The sequence below is a fragment of the Abramis brama genome (genome assembly GCF_963993115.1).
Source record: "Abramis brama genome assembly, chromosome: 11".
In the NCBI taxonomy this organism is placed as follows: Eukaryota; Metazoa; Chordata; class Actinopteri; order Cypriniformes; family Leuciscidae; genus Abramis; species Abramis brama.
Genome location: NC_139973.1, coordinates 29,442,448 through 29,460,526, shown reverse-complemented (window position 1 = coordinate 29,460,526; position 18,079 = coordinate 29,442,448). Strand labels below are relative to the sequence as shown.

Genomic DNA, 18,079 nt, shown 5'->3' with positions numbered 1-18,079 from the left:
TATGCACCATGTATTTTAAGGAAGAACATTTATTTATTTACGATACATTATTCATTCACAAAGAAAATTGGTGTCCTAAAAGGTTGGATTTTTCCTAATTTTTTAAATTAAGGCATTAAGTTCAATTTCCAAAATATGATTTTTTATTCCTCTTTTTAGTCAACTTTAGCATGGGTGTATTAACTTATGCATTGCACTGTATGTATATATATATATATATATATATATATATATATATATATACAGGTCAAAAGTTTGGAAACATTACGATTTTTTTATATTTTTGAAAGAAGTCTCTAATGCTTATCAAGACTGCGTTTATTTGATCAAAAATACAGAAAAAAAACAGTAATATTGTGAAATATTATTACAACTTAAAATAATAGTTTTCTATTTGAATATACTTTAAAAAATAATTTATTCCTGTGATGCAAAGCTGAATTTTCAGCATCATTACTCCAGTCTTCAGTGTCACATGTGACATCCAGTCTATCACATGATCCTTTAGAAATCATTATAATATTCTGATTTATTATGAGTGTTGGAAACAGTTCTGCTGCCTAATATATTTGATGAATAAAAGGTTAAAAAGAACTGCATTTATTCAAAATAAAAAAATGTTTTCTAATAATATAAATCTTCTTTACTATCACTTTTTATCAATTTAACACATCCTTGCTGAATAAAACTATTGATTTATTTCAAAAAAAGAAAGAAAAAAATTACTGACCCCAAATTACTGACCAGTAGTGTATATTGTTACAACATATTTCTATTTTTAAAAAATTTGCTTTTTTTTTTATTTTAATTTTATTTTAATTTTTTACTTTTTATTCATCAAAGTATCCTAAAAAAGTATCACAGGTTATTAAAAAATATTAAGCAGCAGAACTGTTTCCAACTTTGATAATGAATCATCATATTAGAATGATTTCTAAAGGATCATGTGATAGACTGGAGTAATGATCTTGAAAATTCAGCTTTGCATCACAGAAATAAATGATAATTTAAAGTATAATAAATTGAAAACCAATTATTTTAAATTGTAATAATATATCACAATATTACTTTTTTTTCTGTATTTTTGATCAGATAAATGCAGGCTTGATGAGCAGAAGAAACTTCTTTCAAAAACTTAAAAATAGTTTGACCTGTACTGTATGGTATGTATGTATGTATGTATGTATGTATGTATGTATATATATATATATATATATATATATATATATATATATATATATATATATATATCTCATGTCCTTACAATATCAATTTTGTATCAGCACTCTTTGTATTGTTGGTCAAAGGTTACAGCATAAGCAGTTGGTAAGTAATTCATTCTTTTTAAGGCCTTTAAACGACTTTGACTGAAATCATCAAACAAATCAACAAATTATATTTTCAGTCTTTTTTTTTTCTTTTTTTTTTTTATCAAAATGTTGGTGCTCCTATAATTTCTGCTTGCAGCTTTATTTTACCATGAAGTTGGTTTACTGACACTATTTTTTTTTTCACATGTGCCTCACTTTTGATTTCAAAGTGCGTTCAACCTATTATAAGATAAAGTATTTAATTATGCAAAATTATTTAATTAAATTTAATTAAGCAATTATGTGAACATAATGTGATAAAAGCTATTTTAAACACTGACTCTTTCATTTTGAGTTTAGAGTGTGTGAAGAAATTTTGCAGATATTCTTCCTAACTACAGCACTTTTTTTCATGCAGAAATTGCAAGGGAATTGGCCCCAAAGTCCGACAGCAAGCTGAAGGGAATCTCTACCACCCGGCTCAACCCACAGCACCACCTCTGGTATGCAGTGCAAACAGGCAGGCATTTTTTGCTCTCCAACTCCTTCTCTTTTTATCTCTGCCTCAGGCGTTTAATTTTTTGTGTCTGCCTATCCTACCCAAAGCCCAGCATTTATGCACAATGGCAATCAAGAAGACCCTCTCAATTGCACACGGTTGAATTATTATTATTTATTTGTTATTGTTAATTGCCACAAGGTATGCATATTATCCCATTAATCATTTGTTAACAGATTTTAAATCCTGATCTGTCTGTCCTTTAGGCATCTAGTCTGTGAGGACGCCCTGCCATGTGATAAAGAAGACAGCCATCCTCCTTTCCGGTACCTCTTGGCATTTCTTCAGCAAGGTGAGTGTTTATGTTCTCCAAGATGGAGAAATGCAAGCTTTTACCTGCTTCACCCAAAAATGTTTGTGTTGCTAGAGCCAGCAACAAGAAAAGTATGACGAATGAGATAAGGAATTATATGGTGACTACGGCATGTGATAACTTGCCCGTAACAGGAAAGAGCTACAAATGGTCAGGGTAGCTGAACATGTTGTTGTCAAGTCAAGTCAAGTCACCTTCATTTATATAGCGCTTTTAACAATAAAGATTGTTTCAAAGTAGCTTTACAGTGATAATAGGAAATTAAAGTAACAGAGATTGTTTTGGCTTTACTGCAGCTCTAGAATAAAGTTATTGTCCAGCTAAAGTTAGTTTTTGATTGATTCACTTCAGTTGTAAAGATCATTATTTATTAACTTACTATTTATTAATATAAATATAAACTTACTATTTATATTTATTAACTTACCTTTGTCGCTTACACGACACCATTTTAAATGAAAACAGAAAACTTTTAATGCGTTCTGGCCGTTCATTTGCACGACAACGTTGTTTGAGTTGTAGACTCAAAGAATGATTTATATCTAATACATTAATACAGAATTAGAGATGATTAGACTAAATAAAGCTTGAGATGGGTGTGATGTTCACCTTCAGGAAATTTATAGTCTGTTTGTTGCACGTGCCCCTTCAGTTCCATTTAAAATGTGATTCACACATGACAGTTACAGTTCTTTAATGATTCATAGTACACACTTTCATCAGATCACTGTGGGAAATAGTGCTGCCCAGGTTAACACTAGGACACAAAGGTATTTGTATCAGCACTTGCTTTTGTTAGGGTCCTGCTGTTATCCTTGGAACTAAACTCTGAGGTCTTGATGGAAAAAGGGAGAGTCACAGAAAACAGATTTATCTCATTCTTCTTGAGAGAGTGATCCAACTGTGAGCGGCTGGTTCAGCTTTCAAGAGCCCCAGCCCCCTGCTGGCAGCCTGACTCTCCTCCAGAACCCCCCTATCGGAAGGGCTCGCAGCAGGCTTGACTTGTGGTGTGATAAGCATTCAGCTGTTGTGACCAAACCCACCCAACAATCTGACAGTGATTTTAAAAAGACAGGAACATAAAGTAACATCACTCATGCCCTCTTTTTCTCCAACACACAGATTGTTTCACATAGTCATTTGTGATTTAAGTTGTGTGCACATGCCAAAATGCTCATTAACACTAACATACACGGAACATTTGAATGAATAAACGTACAGCTGATATCATAAACAGACTTTTTGTTTCCTTCCCTGCAAGATATTCTTATTTTATCTGTGTAGGTGGTCAGTGAATGGAATTGTGCTGTCTTTTGTGCCTGTACTGTTGTTTGTGAAATGCATCTGATATGCATGTATTTATCTTAAAAATGATTTCTCACTGTTTCTTGAAGATTGCCATTACAGTATATCTATATTTAAAGTTGCAATATGGAAGATTTTTTTGTTAAAAAATTCATGGAACTGAGCAAGTACAATTATTATTATTATTTTTTTTGATTGATTCACTTCCGTTGCAAAGATCATTATTTATTAACTTAGGGGCCACTTACATGACACCGTTTTAACTGAAAACAGAAAACTTTTAATGCGTTCTGGCCGTTCATTTGCACGTTGCAATGTTGTTTGAGTTGTAGACTCAAAGAATGATTTATATCTAATACATTAATATAAAATTAGAGATTATTAGACTTAATAAAGCTTGAGATGGGTGTTATGTTCACCTTCAGGGAATTTATTGTCTGTTTGTTGCTCATGCCCCTTCAGTTCCATTTCAAATGTGATTCACATATGACAGTTACAGTTCTTTAAAAATCAAAAATTCATGGAACTGAGCAAGTACAAAAAAAATCCTTAGAATTGTGCACAAGTACACAAATTGGTACTATGTCATTTAGTAGTATAGTTTGAGTAGTGTGTTCACACAAAAAATGTCATATTGGACAACGCATGCACTCAAATGTTACAGCTTTAATTACATAGCGGATGGGCTGGGGCTATTAGAATCCAATGTTGAATGACAAAATAACCTTATAAAATTCATACACTATATGGTTGAGTACATGGTGCAGAGGAAAAGTGTATAGTGTATAGTGCGTCATTTGGAACACAACTCTTGCATTGCCCTGATTCACAATGGTGAGCTTTGTTATAATAATGATTTATTATTTGAGCTATCAGGAAATGTCAGTTTCACGTCATTCGTCATTGCTTGGTAATGTTACATCCGTGAAAAAAGAGAAGAAGGTCCAGCTATTACAGTGCCACCTGTTAAGGCCCTGATGATATACTATACAAACAAAATCTCGAACATAATTTCAAACAAAATTAGGCCAAAAGAAAGTCCGTTTGGAGTTCAGGTCAGTCGAGGTCAGATGTACGCACGTAAAACCTGAAAACACCTGAGACCTGCTTTATAGTAGAAACTGAAGTTGTAATTCTGACTGAAAGAGACTGACTTTTTTTCATGTTTAAGCGTGTACAGCTGCTTGCTTTAAAGCTTGTTATATAAAGTGCTGTATAAATAAATGTGAAATGACTTGACTAGAGTGCCAAATTGCAGAGCTCATGCAAAGATTTCTTTATTAAGGCCGTGTGTCCACCAAAGTGTTTTTAGCCAGCTGAAAACGCTAGGTGCTCTGCTGAAAACGCATTGCTGTGGGCGCTTGAGAGCGTTTTGGCAGCGTTGCGTTTTTTTCAGTTGAGACACTTTGCTTATTATGATACGGAATATCTGCAAAAGTGTTACTAGTATCTCATTTAACACATATTTTGTTCTGTTATTATGCTTTGTTGTTGTCATCTGTTGACGTTGTACAAGCAGAATGTGGTGGTTGGTCGGTGTGCTATTAGTACCGCCCCTCCTCCACTGTGATTGAACGGTTGGGTAAAAAGTGACAGTGATGAGCGCTGCGTTTTACCCAAAGTTGAACATTCTTCAACTCTCGGCTCCCATTGAAAACAATTGGAAAAATACGCAATTGAAAACAATTGGAAAAATAATTCAGATTTACACAGAAACTGACAACTAAAACCAACTCTGACGCCATCTTTATTTTTTAGTTTAACTGACACAGAATGGAATGCACAGGATTGTCTGATATCAAAGGCAGCAACGCTGGCTTCAAAAATGTATCTAGATGAAGGTATCTCAGGAGACAAGAAGTGAAGCTAACATTGGATTCAGATATGCCTTGTTGCCTTCCTACCTTGGAATGCATCCTCTGAAGTCAGCATTTTTAAGCTGTTAACTGCATTACAGTATTGCTCTGCCACACTGGTCAAACTGCGTTATTGCAGGCCTTTACAATAAGTCTAAGAGATTCAACGATTTTTTTTAATTTTATTTTTGTCGATAATATCAACTAATCGTTTCATCCCTAGCAACAACTAAGAGACTATACAAGATTTAAAAGCGATCCAGAGTTTGCTTTTTTTTCTGGCACGAAAGGTAAGATATCCAACAATCTTTTTGCTGAATGTCATTGTCCACTGGTGGTGGTTGAGGAAAGACCTCGACATGATTGTAAAGTGCTTTGGGTGTACAGTAGTACATATGAAAAGCGCTATATAAATGCCTCATTCACTCATTCATTCATTCATTCATTGTTGCCTAACTTTTGTAATGTTATTCATTTTACATCAGTTATTTTCAATGATTTAAAACAACAAAGGCAGGTACCTACTCATTTTAAGTTGTCTTTTCTCTTTGGAGGCCATGAATTTTTACGTCATTAATGACATTCGCTCTGATAAAATCATCGCCTGTAACCAAGATACACCAGTACACCTCAAATCATTATATTCATCCACACTGAAAATCTAAGGCGAAGCCCAGCTCACATAATAACCAAAACAGTGTTCTTCCATGAATACATTTTTAAGACAACACTACATTGTTATGTCTCAACCACTAGTGGGCCAAATCTTCCATACTCCAGCTTTAAATAACTGTTGGTGTCTCAAAAAGGGGGGGAAAGGGTTTCTTGTTGGGACAAAAGTATTTTACAAGGTTGGTCTTTCTGTTTTCTTAGATGGCTCTTTGGACTCTGTGAGTGTACTTGCCACCAAAGAAATGCTTTTTCTCCTTGATGAAGACCACCAATGGAGCAAGAGTCAACCTGAGGGCCAAATGAGCAGTGGGAAGGTGACTGTTCAGGAAACTCAGCCAATCAGTTGCCTTAGTTCCGTTCATCTGTTCTCATCCAATCCATGCCAGGTGGACCTAAAACTTTATGATGAGGTGTGTGTGTGCATCTTTACATGTTCTCACTTAAACCACAGAGAACTTAAGAGCAATTCTCTAAAGTATGAAACCATTAAACAATATGGCTACTATATGGATAGAATAAATGGAGGTTTTTGTTGCTTGTTTTATTTATTTTTTCACAGATGGCCAAGAAAGAAAAGACATGGTCTTTACATGCTGAAGATGAAGAGCTGGTACAAGACCTGGTGGACTGGATCACAAAGCAGTGGGAAAAAATGTTTGGCGTCAAACTGGCTACTATCAAGCAGTAACCTCTAGCCACAGTGTTAAAGAAAAGCACATACCTTACAAAATGAAGATTCCTGCCTCAATCTACCTGCTTTTAATCTGTATTACTGTCTTTGTGTAAATGTTGACTGTTTGTCTTTTTGTCTCCAAATTACCCCCACAAATTCCCTTTTTAACTTCTTTTGGTTGTTCTAATGTCTTTGTGCAAATTGTGCAGTAACAATGCTGCAGTTCTGAGTGTCTTTTTGACTTTGTACAACAAAACACCAACATACTATAATACATAACTATGCATGCATTAAGTTGATTTGTTTTGAATTTTGTAGATGTTTGAATATGGAATTGAAGGGGTGTTTGTTTCTCAGGGTGAAAAGCCTTTCATTGTGCTCTCAGAAAGGTTCATAATTGGGTTATGCAGGTCACAGGATAATAACAGCTTTACTTGAGTGTTCGTGGTGTTAATTCAATGGTAGTTGTTAAGACATGTTGCTGAACTAAATACCATCTTACTCTTAGAAACTTTCTGTTGAAGAAGTTTCTCAACTGTAAATGTGTACACATTCATTTTCTGTGAACTAGCACTTGCAGTATTTTTTGTGTTGATTTGTTTTATAAGGAAACCGGCATACATGTATCTCATAAATGTAAAGTTTAACAATTGTTGTTGTTTTTTTTCGCCAAGTTACAAAATATTATATTCCAGCACTTCTATAGAGTATGTAAAAAGAGAGCTAGTGACTACACTTTAAAACGTAATGGTCACGGGAAAGGAAACCTCAAATGGCTGTGAAGAGCCTGAAGAAAATATTTAATATAACCACATGCAGTTTTGTACTTTTGTGTCATTCAGATGTTCTTATTTCTTTATAATTGGTCTATAATAATAGTGAAATGGCACATTGTTGTTAACTAAGTTGAAAGCATACTGTCAGTCAATTTAAAATGTATTTAATGTGTATTTATTTATCTTTGTACTGGTCTCCAATAAGGAAACATGATAACTTTTATTTTTGTAAACATAATAAAATATTCAAATCTTATACATCTTATCATTATGTCCTATCAATGGCAGAGAAATAAAGAAATGAAAATTGATTGTTGCACATTAGTTGGTCTTTTTTTTTTTTTGCCAACTTCACGTTCCTAGGTTAAGTATTGTACATATTTTATTATATAGGTAAGTATTTTATGTTATGACGCATACATTAGTTGTACAGTAATTATTGCACTCCCTTACCCACCATCTTTCTTTAGTCCTTTATGACAAAAGTTTTTTTTTTGTTTTTTTTTCAGCAGACAAATTTTATGTAGAAACGGCTGCACAGAAATAATTGAGTTTGTTCTCTGGTTCATATAAGAACATGCAAACATTTAGTGTAAATCTTGCATAGACATGTCAAGCCCATGTGTTTAATGTTAAGCAATTGTTTGTGATGTACTACATTTGCAGGAAAAGGAATGTCTCTACCTGCGTCTTTTGAAATAATGTATTTAGGTGAAATGAAAGGGACAAAAATCGTGAATATTATAGCCTATGTAAGTTACATCTGGCTATTATATTTTGGTATTGCTTTTACTGGATGCTGATATATGACAAGGTTGTGTGCCCTAAATGAGAATGTCTTTTAAATTCCAGTGAAATTCTGAAATTTGAATTGAGGTAGCAAACAAGATACAGAATTGCATTGTGAATTTGAATTAAAGGAAGTAGAATTAAACGTATAATTTTAACTAGAAAAAGAATGTTCATCAAGACAAACTGTTCAAGTTATAGTCAGAGAGACAAAGGCAAATAGCTACATCAGACAGAAATGATGCTACATAATTTATTATGTATTTCATACATTTAATTATTTTTAATAACTTTATTTTATAGTGACAACACTTTAATAAATTCCCCTTCCTCTCATTTCAATTCAACTTCCATGTGGCCAATTCAGTTAATTTTCCTCAAAAAGTGAATTTTTAAATTTTAAATACTACATTTTGCCCAAATCCTTACGAATTGTATGTTTATTATAATTATTATTTTACAGTGGAGACTGGAGGGGGTTTTGTCTGGAAACAAATAAGTTTAGGTTTCAGATTTAAAGGCCTAATTAAGTGTGGGTGTAGTCAGAGGAGGTGAAAACTGCTTTGGATGGATGTTCACGTGATGTGGGTTCCAAACAGTGTTTGGGTTAAAGTGAAAAAAAAGTGGGTGGAAGTTAATTGAGAGACAAGTGAGTGACACGCTTTGTCGGGTTTTGGTCAAACGCACAAGCATTGTCCAACAGCTGAGGACAGGATAGCCTACTAATCACTTGATAGACGAAGGTATGTTAATGTTTTTGTTGTTTCTTACCTTGTTTAAAGTTTAATGAAGCTGCGCATTTACGGGGGCAGCATGTGACTTGAGCGTTTAGAATTCATTTCATTGATACAAAGTTGCCGCGTTTAAAACTTAAAAGAAAGTTTGACCATGTCAGGTTGATTATACGCGGTAAATTCCGATTGTGGATTTTTTAAATATTATTATTATTATTATTATAACCATTGGCACATGAAACAGCGAATTTAATGACTAGGTGTTTATTATATTAATTATAACATTCTTGTAGTTTAGACATGAACAATGTTCTGAATGCATGGCTAGGTAAACTCCAACAAACGATAAAATGTGTATTATTATTATTATTATTATTATTATTATTATTATGCAATAATCTGTAGTTACAGTATTTACTAGTAACTTAGTTTTTCATTGTTTTTATCAATTAGCTATATATTTTTTGCGTTTTTTAAATATCTGGTCTGTATATCTGAATATTGCTTATACGTAATGTTATAATTTTAGCCTCCTTTAGAAATTAAGTCACCATGTGCAATAGGCTATTACTTGTCACTTTATACATTTTGGAAGTGTTTTCCAATACCCTTTCACATGTGTTAGAGTGTCAGTAGGCTACTCTATTATTAATTCACACATTTTACTTCAAGTTAGAATAGCCAGACATCTATCAATGATCATACCTCAGCTGAGATTAAAGTCTTCATATTTTGGGGGGTGTTATGATAGTCTTTTCCGAAAAGTCTGCCATGAGCGATAGTCGGTTATGAGAGTACTGCAGCAATGTAGCTGCTGTTTTTTTAATGGCCTATCTGTGCCACAAGTCTACAGAAAAACTAATTCATCATTGATCATGGAAACACACCTTTATATCAGCGACACTCAGTGACTTCACTGGTTAAATAGTGGGTTTAAAATTGGAATTGTCTGAGTACATAACTTTCACAACACATTATTCTAGCTATCTCTTGACCACAGAACCTCAGTCTTGGTTCTTTATGTCAGATAGTGACCTGCCATGACTTGTCCTTTGCTTTGAAGCTCCAATAGGGTGAGGTCGCTGATGTTGGCAGGCAAGAGAAGCTATTCAGCCCATTTACATTTACAGGACATGACTAACATGAATTTAATGATTTTCCCATGTTTGAAATACTGTCATATTATTATTATTATTATTATTATTATTATATGTCATTTTCATTTCATTTCTTTGGCAATATTTCATATTCAATTAATATCATATGTAAAATCTTAACCTGAGGCTCACTTGTAATGCAGTGAAACGCATGTAATGTTTATGTACATCAAGCTGCGTGTTATTACAATCTGGTGAGAAAACTTAGGTTCACAACAAGTTATTCAGTCTGTTCCTGTTATGCCGTCTGTTGGCAGTTAAATTTAGTTAAATAGAATCTAATATTTTTACCTGTATATTTTTTAAGAAATGTCTTTTATTATGACATCTTATCTTCTCCTGTTTGTACTGTATGTGACATAGATCAAAAACACTTTTAGCCATTAATAGCTTTTTATGAGTTAGCCTTGATTTATAACTTTTTTTAGGGCTGTCATTAAAATATTTATTCACAATCAAATTTTCTGGCTAGTGTATTTGTAATCCTTTTTATGGAAAGAAAAAAAATATGCACAAATGTGTTTTTTTTTTAGAAATGACGTTCGTATTAATATATATGCACTGAATATGTATAAACTTGACACCGGACAGAGGTAGATTTTTTTTTGCAAGCGTGCTCTTGTTTCACTCAGGCAAAGTTCTATATTCATAATAATCTTTATCTATAACTCCAAAATGCTTGGGAAATGCAAACATTTTACGTGGTTACACCACCTGACATTTTCAGAGTCATTACATTTTCAAAACTTTTCTGAATACAAATAGTGCTTTTATAAGAACTTGATGTGTTTTAAACTTTTTTTTTTTTTTTTGGGCACTTATACAGTAGTCAACATTTAAAGTGGATCAAAAAAGTTAATCAAAGTTGTCCTAAGGCAAGAACGGGTTTTGTTCAAAATTCAGGTATAACTTGGATGAAAGGTTTTGATCCACTTCAAATGATGACTGCTGTATTTCCCTTAGGCTGAACATGAACCCATTAAGAGTGTGTGAGTGTGAGTGTGTGTGTGAACTTGTATCAGTTTGTCTTTTAGACCATCCTAGTGAGGACAGAGTAAATTGATGACCTTTTGGCCTTTCATTTTATTAAGAATAAGTTAAGGTTAGGGGTTAGGGATTGCATTATATAAATTAATGTCCTCTCAAAGATAGTCATACAAACATGTGTGTGCATGCATATGTATTGAACACTGACACCTGCTGGTGCTGTGACTTGTATTTCATCAACAAGTATAACATAATGAAGCACTTCATTATGTCCAATAATGTAGCCTAATGTGTTACAGTGTTAAACAAATGCAATTAATAACATGCATTGGTTATTGCATTAAATCTCAAAGGGTTTTTTTTACTCAAACATGTTCACCATATTGTGCTGGACTTTTATTTCATGTCATCTGCAAAACATTGTTTCTGATACTTCTGTTAGCCACAACTGAGGCCATTTACTGTAATGGTTGTCCCAATTTAAATGCCTCTATGATTCTACTACCTCCTCCTATCTTCTGCAGATCTGACAGGTCTGCTGTGTTGGTGGCAACATGAGTTGGAGCTTCTTGACGCGCTTGCTTGATGAGATCTCCAACCATTCCACTTTTGTGGGAAAGATCTGGCTCACTCTCCTCATCATCTTTCGAATTGTCCTGACAGTGGTGGGCGGTGAGACCATCTATCATGATGAACAGAGCAAGTTTGTGTGCAACACTTTACAGCCCGGTTGTGATAATGTATGCTATGATGCTTTTGCGCCTCTATCACACGTTCGATTCTGGGTTTTTCAAATTATCATGATCACCACACCATCCATTATGTACCTCGGCTTTGCCATGCACAAAATTGCTCGAATGGCTGATGACGAATACCGACCACATAAACGCAAACTGCTGTCTATGGTTCATCGTGGAGTGAGCCATGACTATGAAGAGGCTGACCAGATGGGTGAGGAAGTTCCCATGATCTTGGAGGAGATTGAGCCATCTGAGAAGGATAGTAAAGCGGTATCTACAGCCAAGTCTGCTGCTGAATCCGACATTCCAGCTACGAAGCATGATGGTCGTCGTCGCATCAAGAGAGACGGTCTTATGAAAGTATATGTGTTACAATTAGTCTCTCGTGTTGCCTTTGAGATCGCCTTCCTTTTTGGCCAGTATGTTCTGTATGGTTTTGAAGTGGCACCATCATACATTTGCACTCGGAGCCCTTGCCCACACACGGTGGACTGCTTTGTCTCACGTCCCACTGAAAAGACAATCTTCCTGATCATCATGTATGTTGTCAGTATACTCTGCCTTGTGCTGACTGTGCTGGAAATCCTTCATCTGGGAATTGGTGGCATAAGGGATGGTCTCCGCAGTCGATCGACTCGGAGGTTCCCCGTACATAGGCCATCAACATCCACCATCTGTCATCGCCTTACCAATGCCCCACCGGGATATCAGGCTGCCCTGAAAAAGGATTCTTCTGGCAAGCTTAAGGCTGAGTTCCTGGGAGACTCAGGACGGGAGTCACTGGGTGATGACAACACTAGTCGTGATCTAGACCGTCTACGGAGACACCTGAAAATGGCACAGCAACATCTGGACAAGGCATACCACTCTGAGGAAGTAGGGCCTTCACATAGCAGCGGTCCAGACTCTAACAGCATTGCAGTTGAGCAAAACCGACTTAACCAAGCACAGGAGGGCTATGTCAGCGCTGAGGAGAAAGGTTTGTATTGTGCTACACTTCATTCTTCCACATCAAATTTTTTTTTTAAATGAACTCCAACTAACTCGCCAAATGTGGGTAAAAATCAACCATGGTGTGCAATGCTTTGAACTCATTACGGTGGGGTCACATTTACCGTTGCTCTGTGAAATCTTGTGAGCAAAATCCATTAATTTCAAAAGGAATCTTTTTTTCTTTTTTTTTGTTGTTGTTTTTTTTGCATGAGGGCAAAAAGGTTTCCCACATAGATTTAGCTTATTTTCAATTTAGAATCATGTTGCAAATTTGCTTCACCTATTTTATTTTCTGTGCGAGTTCATGACACTATTGACAGTGGACCTTTTCTTGCCCACAAATGTATGCTGAAATATCGCTAATGTATCTACACCATTAAGGCGGTCGCTCACCGGAGGAGAAGCGCAGCGTAGCGTTGCATGTAGGACGAGGTATCGCAAAGTGGACGTGCACATTCTATTGTCCGTTTGTGGTCAACAATATTGTTATGTTTAAGGACATTATGATAACACCCAGTTCTTGTATGAAACTCTTGATTGCGCAGTCTGATAGGTCCTTAACTCATTTGGTAGCTTTGCATCGTCATCTACATAGCACAGCTTATTGGTTGCTGTTGCATCAGTGGCCAAAGAGCTGTTGAGTCAATGTTTTCATTAGCTATGCTGACGTGTGTAGTTGATTTGATGCAGCATCAGAGCACGCTGTCTTTCTATATCATCTCAACAGCTTTTCACTTATCAATTAGATTATGTCAGTGATACATCAAATGATTTAATTATGATACTTGCTCAGGTGGTTGTTGGGTTTTTATCAGAGGTGGACAAAGTACACAACTTCCTTACTTGAGTGAAAGTACAGATACTACTGGTCAAATATTACTCCGTTACAAGTAAAAGTTACAAAGGCTGATTTTTACTTAAGTAAAAGTACAGAAGAACTTGTTTTTAAAAGTACTTAAGTACCAAAAGTAAAAAGTAAATGTCAATGCATTGTTTTATTATTGTTGCATTGTTGTATGTAATACTTACAGTACCTTATGCCTCTTAATCTATGCCTGCCTACCCTCATATCAATATCAAATTTATTTATAGAGCACAGTTCCAGTAGTGGGATTGAATGTGAGATTAAATATGTTCACTCAATAATGTCCACAATAGTTTCGGACACCCAAATGGCTGTTCCCTCAAATATTGCCCTATTTAAAGTTTTTTGGCCTTTAGTATTATGTTCGCCTTACTGTTATCTATAAGCTAGTGTGCTCCAAAACAAAATTCACATTTAGAAGACCAAACCCAGAGCTGAAAATGAAAATGAGGTCGATGTCAGAATCCAACGCCAGATTGACATTTTTCTCCAACGTTGGACAGACGTATTGTGGTTAAAAAATGAAAATTGGGTTGATGTCAGAAACCAACATCAGTCGGGTTCTGACGTCAAACCGACTTTCATTTCCGACCAAAATGCAACCCCAAAATCATCCCCTGACTGGCATTACTACTTTCTACTCAAGGATCTTGACAGAATTGTAGTGGAGTAAAAAGTATGATATTTGTCTTTCAAATGTAGTGAAGTTAAAGTAAAAAGTTTCCAGAAAGAATTATACTCAAGTTAAGTACAGATACTCAAAAAGTGTACTTAAGTACAGTACTCAAGTAAATGTACTTTGTAACTGTCCAGCTCTGGTTTTTATCTCTATCAGCTTGCAATGTATATCTATTGTTAATGAGAACATACAAGGGCGCGTTTCTAGAGTTAAGCCATTCGGCATGGTAGCCCAAGCACACATAGTCATAGGCCACTACTGTGAAGACATTCGGCAAGGTAGCCCAGGCACACATGGATATTAAAAACATGCAGTCTCATGGCTCTTAAAAGAAATACAAAAATTAATATGTCTTGGCATAGCAGATCTATTCTGCCAAGACCAAATACATTAACATTGTCATATCCATTACCATTACCATGCCAGTCTCTCCGAGAGTTGTCGACAGAATTAAGGTAATGTCTGTACTGTATGTTATGTTAGGGTTATGATTGTTATGATTGTAGGCTAGTTGCAATTAAATACAATCGTTGCTAACCTCAGTCACTGAACATTATACTGAATTACTGAATTAATTGGTAATCTCACCTAAAAATCCGGTAACAACAGCAATCTTCCTCCGCGCAGCTGATTTCCATATTTTGTCTTTAAAGAATCTGTGGTTCGTGGCATATAATTCAGGGTATTTCCTAACTTCTTTGAGTTTTTCATTGTCCTTTTTTTTTTATCGTTATGCTACTCTAGGGATGGGCAATGTCAGTCCTGGAGTACCTCTGTCCTGCAGAGTTCAGCTCCAACCTTAATCAAACACGCCTGAACAAGCTAATCAATGTATTTAGGATTACTAAGGCTACAGGCAGGTGAGTTTTTTTTTTTTTTTTTTTTTTTTATATATCAGGGTTGGAGCTAAACTCTGCAGGACAGCGACACTCCAGGACCGACTTTGCCCATCCCTGAGGTACTCTATTGAGGTCAACTGAAGTGTCTTATGACCTGGTACCTCCAGTAGGTGGCAGCACACGACAGTGAATGTTACCACGACAGGCAAAAGTTATATATGCTTTCGCACTGTTAGTATAATAAAAAAGGGCAAAATGAAAGATTATAAAGGCCTACGTTTATTAGGCTATACTTTTTCCCCCTATTGTATGTTTAGACTTTATTCAAGCTGTATGAATGTAAAACTAAATGTGTCTTGCAGTACAGAGTGAAGTCAGTAGACTATGTACATTAATGGTGGTTTGGGACAAATATATAATGTAATTGAATGAAAAAATATTAGTGGTGCTCTGTGTCGTGGCAGGATTTTGAACAGACTCCCAAGTCGTAGCGCTGCACGCGGACACGTGTAGCACTGCCGGTGTGCGTGCATTCATAGAAAACAATGTGTTGGAATTTTAAACGTGGTGCTAAGCGGCGCTTCGCTTCCCCCCCCACCCCCCACCCCACTCATTATCAGACACCTTGGGAGTGAGGTGTTTCTTTAAATGGATGTCAATAATGGAGAGGCTTCAATACACTGAATTCAGTAAGCTTACTTTTGTGAGGAAACGTTTGATCACTTTATGAATTTGCACACTGTGGCTAATTTTTAACATGTTTGCCATTAAATATTCACTTTGAAATTTGCTATATTTGGAGTTTAAAACTAAATAAATGTTTTATAATAGAAGTTGCAGAATTTTTCAACGGGTTGAATTCACTCTTTCATTTGTATGCAAAAACAGTCATTGACTGTCATAAAACTGAATGTGATTCAGTAATTCATAATCAGATTTTATAATAAAAATATTTAAATCTGTGATTTCTGATATTTTTGTTTTGGATAGAAGTTCTGAATGTGCAATAACTCAATTTAGTAGCCAAAAAGGTCATTTCAAACCCTGTACATAAGATATGGATAATTATTTCTAGTCAAATATGGAGTGTATGTCACATGTGCATGTCAGAAATTGCTTCAGAAAATGTTCTAATGTGTTTTTTATATATATATATATATATATATAATTGGTGGATATTTAATAATATGTATATTTTTATTTTTTCTGTTTTTAAAGAGGCTCGTGCTTGAAGCATGTTTTCCTATTCAGCTGGCTCTCCATCAAAAACAAATCAACTCCATGCTCAGATGCACATTTTGGAGGGCAGTCGTTGACCAGATTTTGTGTTTTTCCTGTTCTTCTGACTCCATCGCATGGACTAATTCAAGAATGAGATGCAACTAATGGAGAGCAGTTATTGACAACATTTTGTGTGTTCTCCTCTAATTGCATATTAGGAAAAGTGTTATTTACAGTATTAAAACATAGCTGCCATATATAATGACAAGAAAAACACCAGTTCATAAAATGCACACTACTGTACCATTATCTTCCAAGCATTATTTGCTCCCATGGTTTTATAACAACAACACGATAAAAATAAACATTCCCTGACTGTAATGTTGAAAATATTTTTATGATTGTTAATTATTGTCCATTTTAGCAAATCGGTATAAATTGAAGCCAAAAACTTCCTGTTTTGAAAAGTCTTCCTGTTCAGATCATTACAATGAAAGAAAGATATATCCTTGTCTTAAAAAAAAAAAAAAATGAAGCGTTTGTGTTTGGTTATGTTGCTTTTGGTTAAAGTCTGCCTGTGTGTTCTGATATTTTTGTAACATTGTCCAGTATGTAAATGTCTTAAGTTATGGGAGGGTGTTTTTCAAACAGCACTGACATTGTATTTAGAACACATGAATAACATGATTGCAATACATGTGCATTTGACCAGATTTCAAAACTACAAAGACCCTGGAAAATGCTTGAATTGTTTATTAAAAGGTTTCATTCTCTGTATTATTATAGAAATTAAAATTTGTGGTGCAAGTATGCAACATGGTGTTACTTTACTTTTGGTACAGTGTCTGTGTTTTACATTGGATTTTATTTTTTAAACTGGACTTCAGATTTTGCAATGACATGATATAGATGCACACTATTTGTGGATTTGTTGGTGATCCAAGTAATTTTTAAAGGGATAGTTTAACCCTAAATGAAAATTATATAATTTACTCACCCTCAAGTTGTTACAAACCTGTTTGAATTTCTTTTTTTTTTGCTGAACATGAAGGATGATTATTTTAAAGAATGTATTTATTTTATTTTTTTTATATACTATGGAAAACCCCACTGGAAGTCAACCCCATTGACTTAAATGGGGCCCATCAAGTGTTTGGTTAGCCATATTCTTCTAAATATATTTTGTGTTCAGCAGAAAAAAGAAATTAGTTTAATGTTTGGGACAACATGAGCAAATGATAACAGGATTTTCATTTTTGGGTAACTCCCTTTAACTGAAAGTTTTAGACCTTTTATTTAGTTTTACAATACTAAATGAATAGTATTTTGACAAAATGTTTGAAATTATGTGCACAAATGAGATGAAGGCTCCTTTTTACTGTTTGATCAATTCTGTTTTCCTTAATTTGTAAGTCACTTTGCACTTCTGCTAAATTAATAAATATCAGAGGCTTAGAAATACCCGTTATTCTGTATTAATTGATCTGCATTTTGCATTTTGGCTGCCAGGTTGAGATTATAGCCATAAAATCAAAATCAGTGACACATGACACTGTTTAATGCCTCTATAAAATGAATGTGTCCTTAGTTTCTTAACTTCACCAGTTATCA

The 18,079-nt window shown here is 34.8% G+C and overlaps 2 protein-coding genes across 2 annotated transcripts in view; both read left to right on the top strand.

Moving 5' to 3' along the window:
- The window catches only part of stk11ip (serine/threonine kinase 11 interacting protein), a 70,034-nt gene extending 62,251 nt beyond the window's left edge, over positions 1-7,783 (top strand). Inside the window, exons 23-26 of the mRNA XM_084129056.1 lie at positions 1,729-1,813; positions 2,076-2,161; positions 6,217-6,425; positions 6,575-7,783. Of these exons, the coding sequence (XP_083985182.1) occupies positions 1,729-1,813; positions 2,076-2,161; positions 6,217-6,425; positions 6,575-6,703 (509 nt within the window). The 3' untranslated portion in view covers positions 6,704-7,783. The remainder of the gene's footprint in view (positions 1-1,728; positions 1,814-2,075; positions 2,162-6,216; positions 6,426-6,574) is intronic.
- Positions 7,784-8,878: 1,095 nt separating this feature from the next.
- gjc4a.1 (gap junction protein gamma 4a.1) lies at positions 8,879-17,283 on the top strand. Its single transcript, XM_084128325.1, has 3 exons — positions 8,879-8,996; positions 11,656-12,850; positions 16,466-17,283. Exons 2-3 carry the CDS (start codon positions 11,686-11,688, stop codon positions 16,477-16,479), a joined length of 1,179 nt encoding a protein of 392 aa, XP_083984451.1. The 5' UTR covers positions 8,879-8,996; positions 11,656-11,685; the 3' UTR covers positions 16,480-17,283.
- The last annotated feature ends 796 nt before the right edge of the window (positions 17,284-18,079 follow it).